The following is a 14391-nucleotide window of genomic DNA, read 5'->3' as shown; positions in this document are numbered from 1 at the left end:
ATATATAGAACGCTACTGTATGCGTAAGTAAGCTCTTTGTATTCTCCTATGGCTATTTTCTAGCCAAGTATCAAAGCACACTACTATGCCAGATGAGATGACACTGAGTTAGTGCCTAATTGAAATCCAACCCCTACTAAATTTTCCCACTTCGGTCTTTGCTATGGATATGTGCGTCACTAAGCGCAGAACACAGCGGTCGCAAGTCTCACTACAAATTGCTCAGAATTGGCTAGTACATGCACTGCAGAAAGTACAGCCACCAGCAGATCAACCAGAAATCAAATATATAGAACGCTACTGTATGCGTAAGTAAGCTCTTTGTATTCTCCTATGGCTATTTTCTAGCCAAGTATCAAAGCACACTACTATGCCAGATGAGATGACACTGAGTTAGTGCCTAATTGAAATCCAACCCCTACTAAATTTTCCCACTTCGGTCTTTGCTATGGATATGTGCGTCACTAAGCGCAGAACACAGCGGTCGCAAGTCTCACTACAAATTGCTCAGAATTGGCTAGTACATGCACTGCAGAAAGTACAGCCACCAGCAGATCAACCAGAAATCAAATATATAGAACGCTACTGTATGCGTAAGTAAGCTCTTTGTATTCTCCTATGGCTATTTTCTAGCCAAGTATCAAAGCACACTACTATGCCAGATGAGATGACACTGAGTTAGTGCCTAATTGAAATCCAACCCCTACTAAATTTTCCCACTTCGGTCTTTGCTATGGATATGTGCGTCACTAAGCGCAGAACACAGCGGTCGCAAGTCTCACTACAAATTGCTCAGAATTGGCTAGTACATGCACTGCAGAAAGTACAGCCACCAGCAGATCAACCAGAAATCAAATATATAGAACGCTACTGTATGCGTAAGTAAGCTCTTTGTATTCTCCTATGGCTATTTTCTAGCCAGGTATCAAAGCACACTACTATGCCAGATGAGATGACACTGAGTTAGTGCCTAATTGAAATCCAACCCCTACTAAATTTTCCCACTTCGGTCTTTGCTATGGATATGTGTGCCACTAAGAGCTAAACACAACGGTAGCAAGTCCCCCTGCTAATTCCTCACAAAATGGTACTAGATGCAAATTAAAATAAAAACAGTAGAACGTTATTGTAGCCCTAAGAAGGGCTGTTGGGTTCTTTGAGAATCACTCCTGCCTAACAGTAAGCTAATAGAACACCCTAACGCTTTCCCTGACCAGCAGCAGCTCTCTCCCTAGCGGCATCCAGACACAGAATGATCCGAGCAGCGCGGGCAGCGGCTAGTCTATCCCAGGGTCACCTGATCTGGCCAGCCAACCACTGCTATCGACGTGTAAGGGTACCACGTCATGCTGGGTGGAGTGCAGAGTCTCCTGGCTTGTGATTGGCTCTGTTTCTGGCCGCCAAAAAGCAAAACGGCGGGAGCTGCCATTTTCTCGAGCGGGCGAAGTATTCGTCCGAGCAACGAGCAGTTTCGAGTACCCTAATGCTCGACCGAGCATCAAGCTCGGACGAGCATGTTCGCTCATCTCTATTTACTAGTGGCTTTGTTTATTGTATTTTATTTACATATTTAATGCATATTTAGTAAAAGTTCTGTTTTAACTGTATTAACCATCACCTATTTTGGGTTTCCCATTAAATGGTTGGTGAGTTTATCCTATGGTCACAGCTATTCCCCTTTGGACTGGGAATATTAGGCTGGTTCCCTTTCTTATTTGTCTTATTTGTTCAATCTCTATTTTGACAGCACAATTTTGTGATTGGCTTAGCCCTATTAAAAAGAAAGGGATTGTCATTTTCTCTCCATATATTATATTAGCTGACTGTTGCAATAATATTTCACATCTTCATTTTTTTTAGCATTGATGTTTTCCTGCTCGAGGCAATTTTTTTTACTGGCGTAGACACTTTATCCCCTAAATGCTGAGGCCCTTTTTTTGTGTGTGTGTTTCCATTTTTTACTCCCCACCTTCAAAAATCGACAACTTTTTTATTTTTCCATGTAAAGAACTGTATGAGGGCCTGTTTTCTGCACAACAAATTGTACTTCATAGTAATTGTATGTAATATTCCATGCTGTGCACTGGGAAGCGGGAAAAGAGTTCCAAATGTAGTCAAAATGGTGATAATAAGCATTTGCAATACTTTCTTGTGGGCTTGGATTTTATGGCTTTTACTTTATTCTTTAGGTCGGTGTGGTCACGGGGATACCAAATTCATATAGGTTTTATAATGTTTTCATACATTTACAAAAATATCCACCTTCTATGGAGAGGGCTCAGCCCATGAACCCTCTCCATACACGCACAGCTAACATGTGATGTCCTATTGCGTCACATGTCAGTAAGAGGATATAAATACATGTGCAAGCATTTTGCCTTTCTTTTCAGTGCAAAGTCGGACAAAAAACTGGCGCAAACCGTTTAATAAACGTGGGCCAATGTATTTTGGGTTGCACTACTTTCTGTCTGCAAAAAAAAAAATTAGATTAGACTTAATTTGAAAGAAACAGACTCAAGCAGGAATGTTCTACACAAGCCAGCCTGAATATTTTATAATCAATAGGGTTATTTACATTATATTTAATACAACCACAGAATAACTTGGGGATAATCACATGTTTAAAGAAACCCTTCATTTTATAGTGCTCCAATATAATAATTATCAATCATGTGATAAATATAGTCCAAGTGTATGATTTAACTGCAGCGCCTGTTTTATCTCAAATACGTGATCCACAAATTATACTGTTGAGCTCTTAATTTGTCAGGGAAATTCCTGCAGAAAGAATCTCATTGAAGCAGTATGGTTACACTTTAGAGTTTTCAAAAAAAAATACTTTCTGCAAAATGAAAAAAAACACAACGCAAATATTGTAGAAAATATTTTCACAAAATATTTTCACAAAAATGTTTTTCCTAGTTCCACAAAATGGGGCTTGTAGATCCATTTTTACATTATGTTCTGCACCTATTTTTGTTAGTTTGCAAAAATGATACGTGTATCGTTTTCAGTGGAACCGCAAAAATGGGAGGCTGGCTTAAGTGATGTCCTTGTGTTGGAAATATGACATGATGTGGCTTGAGACAGTGTAAGGGTCTTTGTGGACAGAGGAAGAACTAAGCCATAAATGCCTACATTGCCCCTAATCGAGATTGTAGAGACAGCTGCATGTGATTACAATGGACTGTGCTATTACACCTGGAGGCTAAGGCCATCCTGACAACACTGAGGACAGCTGTTTGTCATCGCCCCCTGGAGATTCTCCCAGATCCTGTGGGATACAAAGACTCAAGTTACTTGTCCTGCAAGTTTGTGTGATAAGAATATATTGGGGCAGATTTATCAAGCAATCTGAATGTCAGAATATTTCCAATTGCCCATGGCAACCAATCACAGCTCCCCTTTAAAATATTCATGAGCACTGGTCAAATGAAAGCTGAGCTGTGATTGGTTGCCATGGGCAACTGGAAATATTCTGACATTCAGACTGCTTGATAAATCTGCCCCATTGACTCTACATCATCATTGGATTGGCCAAATCAGTGGTGAAGGTGGGATGATGGGCCTGTGTGTGTAAGCTACCTGTGTATGTATATAAGATGGTATACAGATCTTTAGTTAGAGCACTTCCTCCCCTACCGTCTCTCTGTCCCTTAGTTAGTTTACCCTCTACGTATATTTCCCTGTATTGTACCCTTAATAAATCCCCTATAAAGATCCATTGAATATTGTTGTTAATTTAAGATTAACTGGCACCCCAAAACCAAGCAGATTTTACACCTTGCGTTCTTGCTTCTATTTAAACTTGGTCATGTGTTTTTTTTGGACATGTATGTTGTTTCTTAGCAACAAAATGAAAAAAAACATACGCAAAAATGGATAAACCGTAATGCAATGTACATCATGAGACCCATAGACTTCCATGTGAAGGCACTAAATGTGATAACAGTCAAAAGTAGGGTAGGACTTGAGATTACAGCTACACAAACAGCACTAGGAAAAAATGGGAGTGAGAAAGAATCCATTACACAAAATAGAGACATACATCATCCACAAATGCAGGTCAGTAAAAATGGATGGCAAAAATGTTTGTGTAAAAGGTAACATTGAAACTGCTATGATCAATTGGATTGAGTCAAACGCTGGTGCACAGAGTGCCAGCATATGATAACACCCCCCCCCTTCCTTCTTTAATACCTTTAGCAGCTGCCACCCACCAGTTTACTTGTGATGATGTTTCTGACCTATAGGACATTGATGAAACCAGGAAGGCATGGCTCTTCTCCACTCAGTTCATCATCAGCTTAATGCTGAATCACAAGGGCATAATTATGACCCTTTCACAGTCCTGACTAACTTATGGGGGTCATGAATTAATGGATGCATGCTAAGACCTCAGTATTCGCTTACTTGATAACTAAAAATGCAATTTCAAAGCCAGACATAATGTAATAGAAACGGCTTGCACAGTCGTGTATGTCTAGTTGGACATTGATTAAATTCAATATCTTTTGTGGTAAGGTTGCAGCTTTGTATTCATGGGTTTCGTTTGTTTTGCTTAGGTTTAAATATTCATTTAACCAAACCACTTGGGACAATGTAGTGCTATGTGGGCTATAAAGCAGCATGTATCTTGCGTTCTATAGTAGTGTGGAGGAGGACTTTTCTGTAAATCTTTCCACATAAGCACAATTTCTAGCATACAGACAAGTAATCATTTGCCTTCAGCAGTGACACAGTCATAGGTTCTGAAGTAGTAACACTACCCCATACAATTACTTATTACATTGAGTAAAATTACTTGAGATTAGCATTTATTAACACAATTCCCCATCCACATACTCTCACAGCCTAAATCGTGGATGAAGCAGCTTTTCCCCCCCCCAGAAGCTTTCTCTAAGGCTGCGAGTTCTACGTCATTCATTTTTGAAAAAGGATAAAAATAGAATCTACCAGCGGTGTAAATAATTTATTTCCTTTGCTTCTGAGAGAGGCCTTTTTGTTTCATTGCCAGCATGACTTAACGCTCAAGCTTCTATGATAGATATCTTAACAGAACACTTCTAGGTTAATTACAGCAGCATAATATGACCTCTATTCTCCTAAAAGAAGAGTTTTATCAATATGCACAAAAAGCTGAAAATGACAATATAAAATATGTGTTTGTAGGATACATTTTACATCTATGTGGTTGCTGGATACATATCAATCATAATGTGATAATGTACCATAACATTGATAGAAACCAATATATCAAATATATTTCCACGGATAAAGACTCTAAAGCAGAATCTTTCTACTCTGACTCTTAAAGGAACACTCCACATAAATGTATATGCTGCTTTCCAGTATTCACAAAACCACATTGTCATGCAAAACTCAAGATCTGCATTAGGCATAATACAGCCTACACTATGACCTTTGCATAAAGTATTCAAAAAATATATTTCCTAAGTATAAGACATCAGGATCTAAAACTCTGCAGGAGAGGGAAAATAGTTGAATTTAGCATTTGTTAGTAAACCAACCCTGTCAAGTTGCCTCTCACTTCACAAAAATATTGCATGCAGCAGGTTAAAGTTCTTGGCCTCTTTACCTCATGTTTTTTGTGATGGGGCAAGCCTGACATTCCTGTCCATAAAATGGATACTAATGGAGGGTCATGTGATCTCTATCTGTCCATGAACAATCTCCCTGCCATGTGATTGTTCATGGGCAAAGACATCACATGTTTGGAATTACCCAGTTAGGGTGGTTGCAATGTCTGGTTGCAAGTTCTTTAATATGTATTTGAAAAAATGACAGCACCCAAAGCTTTCAAATGTGATCCAAGATGAAATTTATTTCAAGAATCATGGAGTGATGGGCACACAGTTGCACGAGCCGTTAGTATCACAGAAAGTAATCAGAGCTGTGTGATACTGTTGGCTTCTGCTCCTGCCTATCCATCACACGACCATGGACAGATTTCTATCCACAGGAAGTAAACATGGAAACTTTCTATAGAAGGAAAGCAAGCAGATATCTAGAAAACCGCAAGGAATTTACACAAAGTATATTAAAAATGTTATAACTTTCAATTGCACGAACAATATGAATTATTTGCTGAAAGTAGACAACCCTTTTAAGTTCAGCATGTAAAGTTCAGTATAACTGATACAAATGGTTAAGGCTAGGTACACCACAAATTGCTACCAACATACATACTAAACATATCCATACTCTTCTGACACTATAAAATTATACCAGTCTGTAGACTGTGTCAAACACTGGTTGGAATAGCATAGTAGTCTACAATATTTTATCCTACAGCAAGATACTTAAGCTGAAGTCCTGAATATTCATTCTTTAGTTTTTCTTACCAGTACGGTGCTCCTGTCCTGCAGGGGTGATACCTTAGTGATATACAGTGTGTGATTAATGACATGTATACATCCTGAATAGGATCTGAAATGTCACACTTTGGGTGAATAAAGTACCCACTTTTTTACATTTTCTTTGGAGTTCAGCCTTATTTTTTAAACTACTTATTAGTACTCCGTCATGGCGTGGTGTGGCATGGTGCATACACTGCACTGACCGCCTGTGGCCTTTAAAGCGCACACTTTCATGTACCTAAGACTGCAGAATATTACCACTCTAATCCCCAATATTATCAATCTGCCCCAATCATGATCCAATGATTGGTTTAGTAACTTCCCCTAGGGTTTTCTTTAGATAAAACATATGTAGATTACAAAGTACTAACTAACTAAATTTATCATTGACAATGAGCTTGTGATCTAAATTTGTTTATATGTAAAATAACAAGCTATGTAAAAAACAAATTAAGGCTGCATTCACACGGACATGTATTTCTCCAGTCCTGTATCTACAGGCTGTATTTCTGTATAAATACGTGGCGTTTTTCATCCGTATGCAGCACGTATTTAACCCGTATTTTATACATGCCCATAGACTTTTAGGGCATACAGAACTGAAATACGGGAGAAAATAGGGCATGCTCTATATTTTTATACGGCCAGTGTTCGGTACGTACACTCCTGTGTCAAAAACGGCAATATAAATGGTTGAACGTATTGTCCATTGAAATGAATGTGGCCGTATGTAACCTGTAAAAAAACGGTACGTATATGGCCGTTTTTATACGTCCGTGTGAATGTAGCCTAAGAAGTAACCTTGTAGGTTTCTAACCTGGCTTATTAGGCTTATTCTGTTCACCATTTTTTTTTATCACTCCTGCTATTCGAAGAAGCCTAATACACATATATTTGTCAGCGGCAGTACATTATTCCCTCCAATTTTATGTGATGCCATTAGCCACCCTATGTTGCCTGGCTGTAAATGATTTGAAAACAATTTGGGTTTTGAATGGAAATATTAGTAAAAACATTATAATAAGGATGATCAGTGTATAATATCAGATGGAAACAGAAAAGACAACTGTCCTTGCCCTAGGAAATACACTTACGTTGGCATTCTTTACAACATTTGCCAGGAGCAAATGCAGGTGCAGAATAAGCTGGACACGTTGGTTCAGTACAGACCAATGTTTCACACTGAACAGTCCCATTCTGTGAAGAACAAACAAGTAAATTACTACCTCATTATTCTAAGTAGCTGTAGAAAATAATAGTATCAACATTAAACCTTGTGTCACATATTACATCGCCAGCCTCATGCTGCTAATAGAAGCCTCCTGCAGAACAATTTCAATAAGCTGATACTGTATAAAATGTAAAATAATAACACAACAGGGAAGGTCTTATATCTATTTCTGAGAACATCGAGGAGACATGTTCTCATCACTCAATATGTGCATTGATTTGAATTTGGGTAGATGCTAACGTAACAGTATTTCCCTCAAGCACACAGCAACACAGTATATTGGAAATGTATTCATTATTTTTTAAGACAACATGCCATGTACCATGTCTAATTTATTTATAACAAAACAATACTAGTAAATGTTACACAGTTTCTAACTCCTGGGCATGCAAGATGCTACTACATCTGATACCTATATTTAAAGCACCAGTGTCTTAAAATCTAGCACTTGGGGCACATCCTACCAATGACTGAAAGCTTTCCCTGTATACAAAAGCTAATGCTTCCAGGCAAACAAAAGATTACATTAATAATAATAATAATCTTTATTTATATAGCACCATCAAATTCCGCAGCGCTTTACAAAACAAGTAATTCTTTTTCTCAAAAAATTATATATAATATAATATAAAAATAGGGTAATTGTTAATAAAAACCAACTGGTTGCTATCTCTTTACTAATTGAATCACCACTTTGATTGGTAGATATTGTAACTACTATTTTGTTCCTGTGCCTTAGTTTTTTTATTGTCATTTGCAGTTTAGAGAAGTCATAAACTTTTAAAAAGTTTGTGACAATTAAAGTACTGAAGCCTACTAAGAGGTCTACTATTTTGACAATGTCTTCCACTATTCCTTTGTGGTCTGTGATGTTCCATATTTTAAGTTAGTCCCTCTTTGATGAACATTACCCTCTGATGAGCTACTGGAGATTAACAGGCTTATATATTCTTGCATATTGGACCTCTGCCGTCTTGCCCACCCTTGAATCAAGCTGCTTCTTTCATTTCCTTAAGGAAATCTACCATTTGTTTTTATGTATTGTAAACCAAACATACCTTGAGAATGCTTTAGTTACACTGATGCAGAAATATATGTTGTTTAATCCATGATCCGAGTGGTTTTGCTCAAAAAACAATTATAAAATTCTGGATATTGGAAAAGATGGGTTGCATTGCTGGCTGCCATTCATAAACACATTACGCGGAGCTTCCTGAACTGTACAGACAGGACTAATCAACCTGAGCTGGATGACTCAGGATCTGGGAGATGGTGCAGTGATTGATTACTTCTGCATGCCAGGGACAACACAGTGAATACAGCGTATATAATTAAGGTAAAAGACGAAGCGCTGAGCCAGCCACAGGAGCGACAGAGCCTCATTATCATAATTGTATAATTGTTTTTTTTCAGCAAAACAACTCAATTCAGGGATTAGACAAGGTATGTTTCTGCATCAGTGTACAGCATTCTCAAGGTATCTTTGGTTCATTATGCATAAAAGCAAATGTTTCATTTTATGTATGGTTTCATGCGAAATTCAGGATCTCTAGGGTCTCTAGGATCTAGTTGTCATTACAAGTTATGCACTTTATTTACATGGACCTGGCCAACTTGGATAATTCCCTGTATAGTAATAAACTAGCAAAAAGAACTACATCTTTCACAAATCCTGAACAAAATGACAGCATTTTATCAATGAATGTTGAATAGATCATCCTACCATGCATGTGCACTTCTTACAGCCATCCATCCAGGTCTCCAGCTCTCTGTAGACATTGCCCTTTACAGTGCAAGATCTTTCACAGTAACATTGATCTAACCTATTCATCCTCTGCTCAGCTCTTGACAGCTGCAAAGAGATTTCAAGCAAGTAAAAAAAGATATGTGACACAAACAATATTTTCTGTAATTCCATAATAATACACAAAAGTTAAAAGCCAGCTGTGATATACAAATCAAATGGCAGGTTCTGTGTAACAACAGCGATTAAATCAGCAATACATTGCGACTTAACGCAAGAACAATGCACAAACACATGTTATTCAACTCTACAGTACATATTAAATGTCGAGATATAGTGCATGTATTGTTAAAGCCATATACAATAAATGTAATATATTAAAGGGGTATTCCCACCTCACTGAGTTTAGTTTATTCCATCCCTAACACAAAAAATATTTCTTCAATTTATTGTTTTTTTTAAAAAAAATCTAACTACATGCCCATAATATACTGTAAATAGAGTTTACCTGCCCCCTAGCAACTGCCTGTGTTGATATAAGATACGGCCACCGCCGCTTGGGCGCCTGGAAGAAGGCTTCCCAGCCTCTGAACCCGACAGGAAAATGTGAACGTGCATAGCTAGCACATGCGCAGTTCACATAAGCTGGCCCCCTTGCTCGCTAGAACAGGACGGCTACAGGGCATGCGCAGTAGCAAGCTGGCACTGCTATGTCCTCTTCATATAAAAGCTACTCGGTATGCTCGACAGCCATCCTGTTTTAGCGTGCAAGGTGGCCAGCATATGTGAACTGTGCATGCGCTGGATAAAAATTTTCCTGGGGGTTTGGAGGCGGTGGCCGTATCTTATGTCAACACAGGGCTGTTGCTAGGGGGCAGCTAAGCCCTATTTACAGTATAATATGGACATGTAGGTAGGTTTTTTTTTTTAAATGTGTGTTAGGGATTAACACACCCCCTATAACAATGGTGGAACTACTTTTTTCATTTTGTCTATAATATACAGTAACTTCACTCCAAAATATTGTTTCTCAGCATACTGGTCATTTCTTTTGAGGAAACAAACCCCCCAGGAGACCATCTACTGCATCTAAGAATTAGATTTTTATAAAATCATTGACTTGTTACATTCATATGGAGGGGGATTTACCAGTACAAGATGTAAACTCTGCCCCTCCCACTGTGACGGATATATCTAAAGGGTTCGGCATCCAGATATACCTGGCAGCTGGCGTGCAGTGGGGCAGTTCTATGCCAAGTCCTGCCTGGTTTAGAAATGCATTATTGCCTGTGATACCCCATTCTGCCGCTGGATACGACCCCCTCCCATACGCCCTTGTGGTGTATGGGAGGAGATCATTTTAGGCCTTGCATCCTAGTAAATTTCCGTACAAGCTTTGATAAATCCCCCCCCCCCTTCCCCCATTATGTGGTACTTTATTGTAAGACATATAACATTCTAAGGAGCAATTAAGGTTTGGGAGACACAATGGCTACTATTATTTACAATACAAAGTCCTATACATAAACACAATGAAACCTTTTTGAGGCAACCCAAAATGGATGGGTCATCTTAAAGATGATAACTAGCACACATAATAAATGATGAGACTAAAATAAGGGATTGTTTCTTTAAATGCTCACCACATGTTGTGTACTTTTCTAGCTTTTCTAAATATTTGGGACAGATATAAAGTCATGGACGTTTTGGAAAGGTTGGAAGATAAGATATGGTTTGATGCTTTAACCCCTTAAGGACGCAGCCTGTTTGTACGTTAAGGCTCGGTACTTTTTTAAAAATTTGACCAGTGTCTCTTCCTGTGGTAATAACTTTTCAACGCTTTAAGATATCCCTGTGATTTTGAGATTGTTTTCTCGTGGGACATTGTAGTTTATGTTAGTAGTGTCATTTCGGTGATCCGTTCCTTTTTTGGGGGGTAAAAATTCAAAAATGTAGAAAAATTTGAAAAAAATGACTATTTTCAAATGTTATACTTTTTAGACAAAAAGTGATACCAAAATTTTTTTTTTAAAGAAACCTTTTGCCATTGGTCTTCTTTTTATATCCATTATTTGTTTTACGTTTCCATTTTTTTTATGAATGTGAGAAGGTTTGAAGTTTTAGTAGCAACTTCTCAGATTTTCTTGAAATTTGAAAAATGCGAACTTTTTGGTGATCAATTCAATTTGGAAGTGCTCTATAAAGGCTTATGTACTAAATACCCCCACAAGTAACACCATTCTATTAACCTAACATCTCAACCTATTCAAATCAGCATTTAAGAAGTCTGTTAACCCTTTAATTATTTTTCCGGAAGCATATGAAAATGGATTGGAAATTATGAAATTTCAATTTTTGATTTCAATCTTTCTAATTTAGCCCTAAAATGGATACATCCAGAAGGAATTTGAGGCAAATTTATATCCCTAATTTTTTGCCCTGCTTCTTCCGAGTACGGCAATATCAGACATGTGGATGTCAGCTGCTGTTTCCCCGCACAGCGATGTCCAGAACAGAGTTAGCGCTACTGGGAATTTGGAAGGCCAATTTGGCTGCAAATATTTTGTGGTGCCACAGTGTAATTGAAGAGCCCCTGAAGTAAAAGTACAATAGAAAACCCCCAAAAATGTCACTATTTCGGAAACTAGACCCCTCAAAGAATTTATCGGTGGTTGTGGTGAGCATTTTAACCCCCAACACGCTGGCCAAAACTGAATGCAAAATAAAGGGTGCAGAGCAAAAATTGCGTTTTTATCTCAAAAATGTCATTTTATTGCCTCATGTACTGTGCCCAACCCATGCCACTTTATTCAAACACCCCAAAAATCATTCTGCGGGTTGTCCCGAGTACGGCAATACCACACATGTAACAATAATTTACAGGCTGGGCACACAGCAGGGCTGAGAACGTAAGGAGTGAAATTTTGATTTTCCAGCTCCGTTGTCACACGTTTGGATTTGGAGTGCCATGTTATGTTGCCAGGGCCCGTGAGGTGCCAGTGCAATAGAAACCCCCAAAAATGTCACCATTTCAGAAACTAGACCCCTCAAAGAATTTATCGGTGGTTGTGGTGAGCATTTTAACCCCCAACACGCTGGTCAAAACTGAATGCAAAATAAAGGGTGCAGAGTAAAAATTGCGTTTTTATCTCAAAAATGTAATTTTATTGCCTCATGTACTGTGCCCAACCCATGCCACTTTATTCAAACACCCCAAAAATCATTCTGCGGGTTGTCCCGAGTACGGCAATACCACACATGTACCAATAATTTACAGGCTGGGCACACGGCAGGGGTCAGGAAGAAAGAAGCACAATTTAGGTTTTCAAGCTCTGTTTTCACTAGATTGGTAATGGGGGGTACCCCCGAGGTACCAGTACAATAGAAACCCCCAAGTAGTGACCCCATTTTGGAAAGGGCACCCCTCAAAGAATGTATGTAGGCTTGTATTAGCATTTTAACCCCTAAGGTGCTGGCTCAAATGTAATACAAAGTGAGTAGTGCAGAGAAACAATTGAATTGCAATTTATTAAATATGCCATTGAAGTGACAAAAGTATTTTGCCCAACTCATGCCACTGGGGAAAAACACATCAAAAATCATTCTGCGGGTTACCCCAGTTAGGGCAATACCCCATAGAAGGCAATAATCTGTAGGATGGAGACACGGCAGGGCTCAAAAGGGAATAACTTGTTGGAGCACAGACGTTGTACATTTTTTTTTCTTTTTGGCATCATGAAAGATTTGTAGATGCCAATAGGGGCCAGTACAGTAGAAACCCCTAAGAACTGACCCTATTTTTGGAAACTACACCCCTCCATGAATTAATCTAGGGGTATAGTTAGCATTTTAACCCCACAGGTGGACCCCTGAAAAAGTGCATAATGGATAGTGCATAGTAAAAAATATCCATTATGTCATTTTGTGCCCAGCTGCTGCCATGGGAGACAAACACCCTAAAAATCATGATGCATGTTTTCCCGGGTAAAGCATACGGGGCAGTAATCTACAGGCTGGGCACATGGCAGGGCTTAGAAGGGAAGGTTCGGCATGCGGCATGATGTATAATCTGTGCGTCAGGGTAACAACAGGGATGTATGATAAATTCGGAAGCAATCTTTCATACATAACCCTGGTTTTTCTGGGCATGCCTCACAGTGATGAATGGTGTCCTTCCGAATGCCATTTTTGGAGCACACCCTGCATCTCTTTTGTGACCTTCCCTTGCTGGCTGTTTGGGGAACTACTCCTAAAAAGTGCTACAATACGTGATGTGGCCTCGCTTCCAGATGTACTAGCACTCCGCCCTTCCTGGTCTACAAAAAGAAAGTACTTTATTACCACCTCTTGAAATTCCAGGAAAGTTCCCCTCTGGCCGGCATATCGATGCAGCACGAAAGCATTATACAATGCCATCTGCATGATGTGCACGGCCAGCTTCTTGTACCACTCCCTCGACTTCCACATGGCATTGTACAGCTGAAGCACCTGGTCCGACAAGTCCACCCCTCCCATGTATTTGTTATAATCTAAAATACAGTCCGGCTTGGGGGTCTCTGTACTGGTACCTGGTACTGGGACAGGGGTGGTGGTGTGCTCATGTATTGTGGTTAATACAAGGACCTCTCTCTTGTCCTTGTACTTAACACACAATACAGAGTCGCTGCATAGTGCCCTACTTTCGTGCCTTTTAAGTTTTTGCCCAAGCAGCGACTTAGGGAGACCTCTCTGATTTCTGCATACAGTGCCGCATGCCGCAGTATTTCTGGAAGAGAGGCACTTGAACAGGGTAGTGCTGGTGTAGAAATTGTCCAGGTAGAGGTGGTAGCCCTGGTCCAGCAGTGGGTGCACCAAATCCCACACTATCTTCCCTGTAACACCCAGGAAGGGGGGGCATTCTGGGGGCACTATAGTGGAGTCCCTCCCTTCATATACCCTGAACTTGTAGGTATACCCTGATGAACTTTCGCACAGCTTATACATCTTCACACCATACCTTGCCCTCTTATTGGGCAGGTACTGGCGGAATTGAAGTC

The 14391-nt window shown here is 39.4% G+C and overlaps 1 protein-coding gene across 1 annotated transcript in view; it reads right to left on the bottom strand.

Annotated features, from left to right (window-relative positions):
- The window catches only part of NELL2 (neural EGFL like 2), a 184210-nt gene that overhangs the window by 100708 nt on the left and 69111 nt on the right, over nucleotides 1-14391 (bottom strand). The window contains exons 8-9 of the mRNA XM_072146843.1: nucleotides 9335-9463; nucleotides 7475-7577 (exon numbers count right to left, since the gene is read on the bottom strand). Of these exons, the coding sequence (XP_072002944.1) occupies nucleotides 7475-7577; nucleotides 9335-9463 (232 nt within the window). The remainder of the gene's footprint in view (nucleotides 1-7474; nucleotides 7578-9334; nucleotides 9464-14391) is intronic.

Source organism: Engystomops pustulosus, chromosome 4 (assembly GCF_040894005.1).
Source record: "Engystomops pustulosus chromosome 4, aEngPut4.maternal, whole genome shotgun sequence".
Lineage (NCBI taxonomy): Eukaryota > Metazoa > Chordata > Amphibia > Anura > Leptodactylidae > Engystomops > Engystomops pustulosus.
This window is presented reverse-complemented; position numbering and strand designations above follow the sequence as displayed.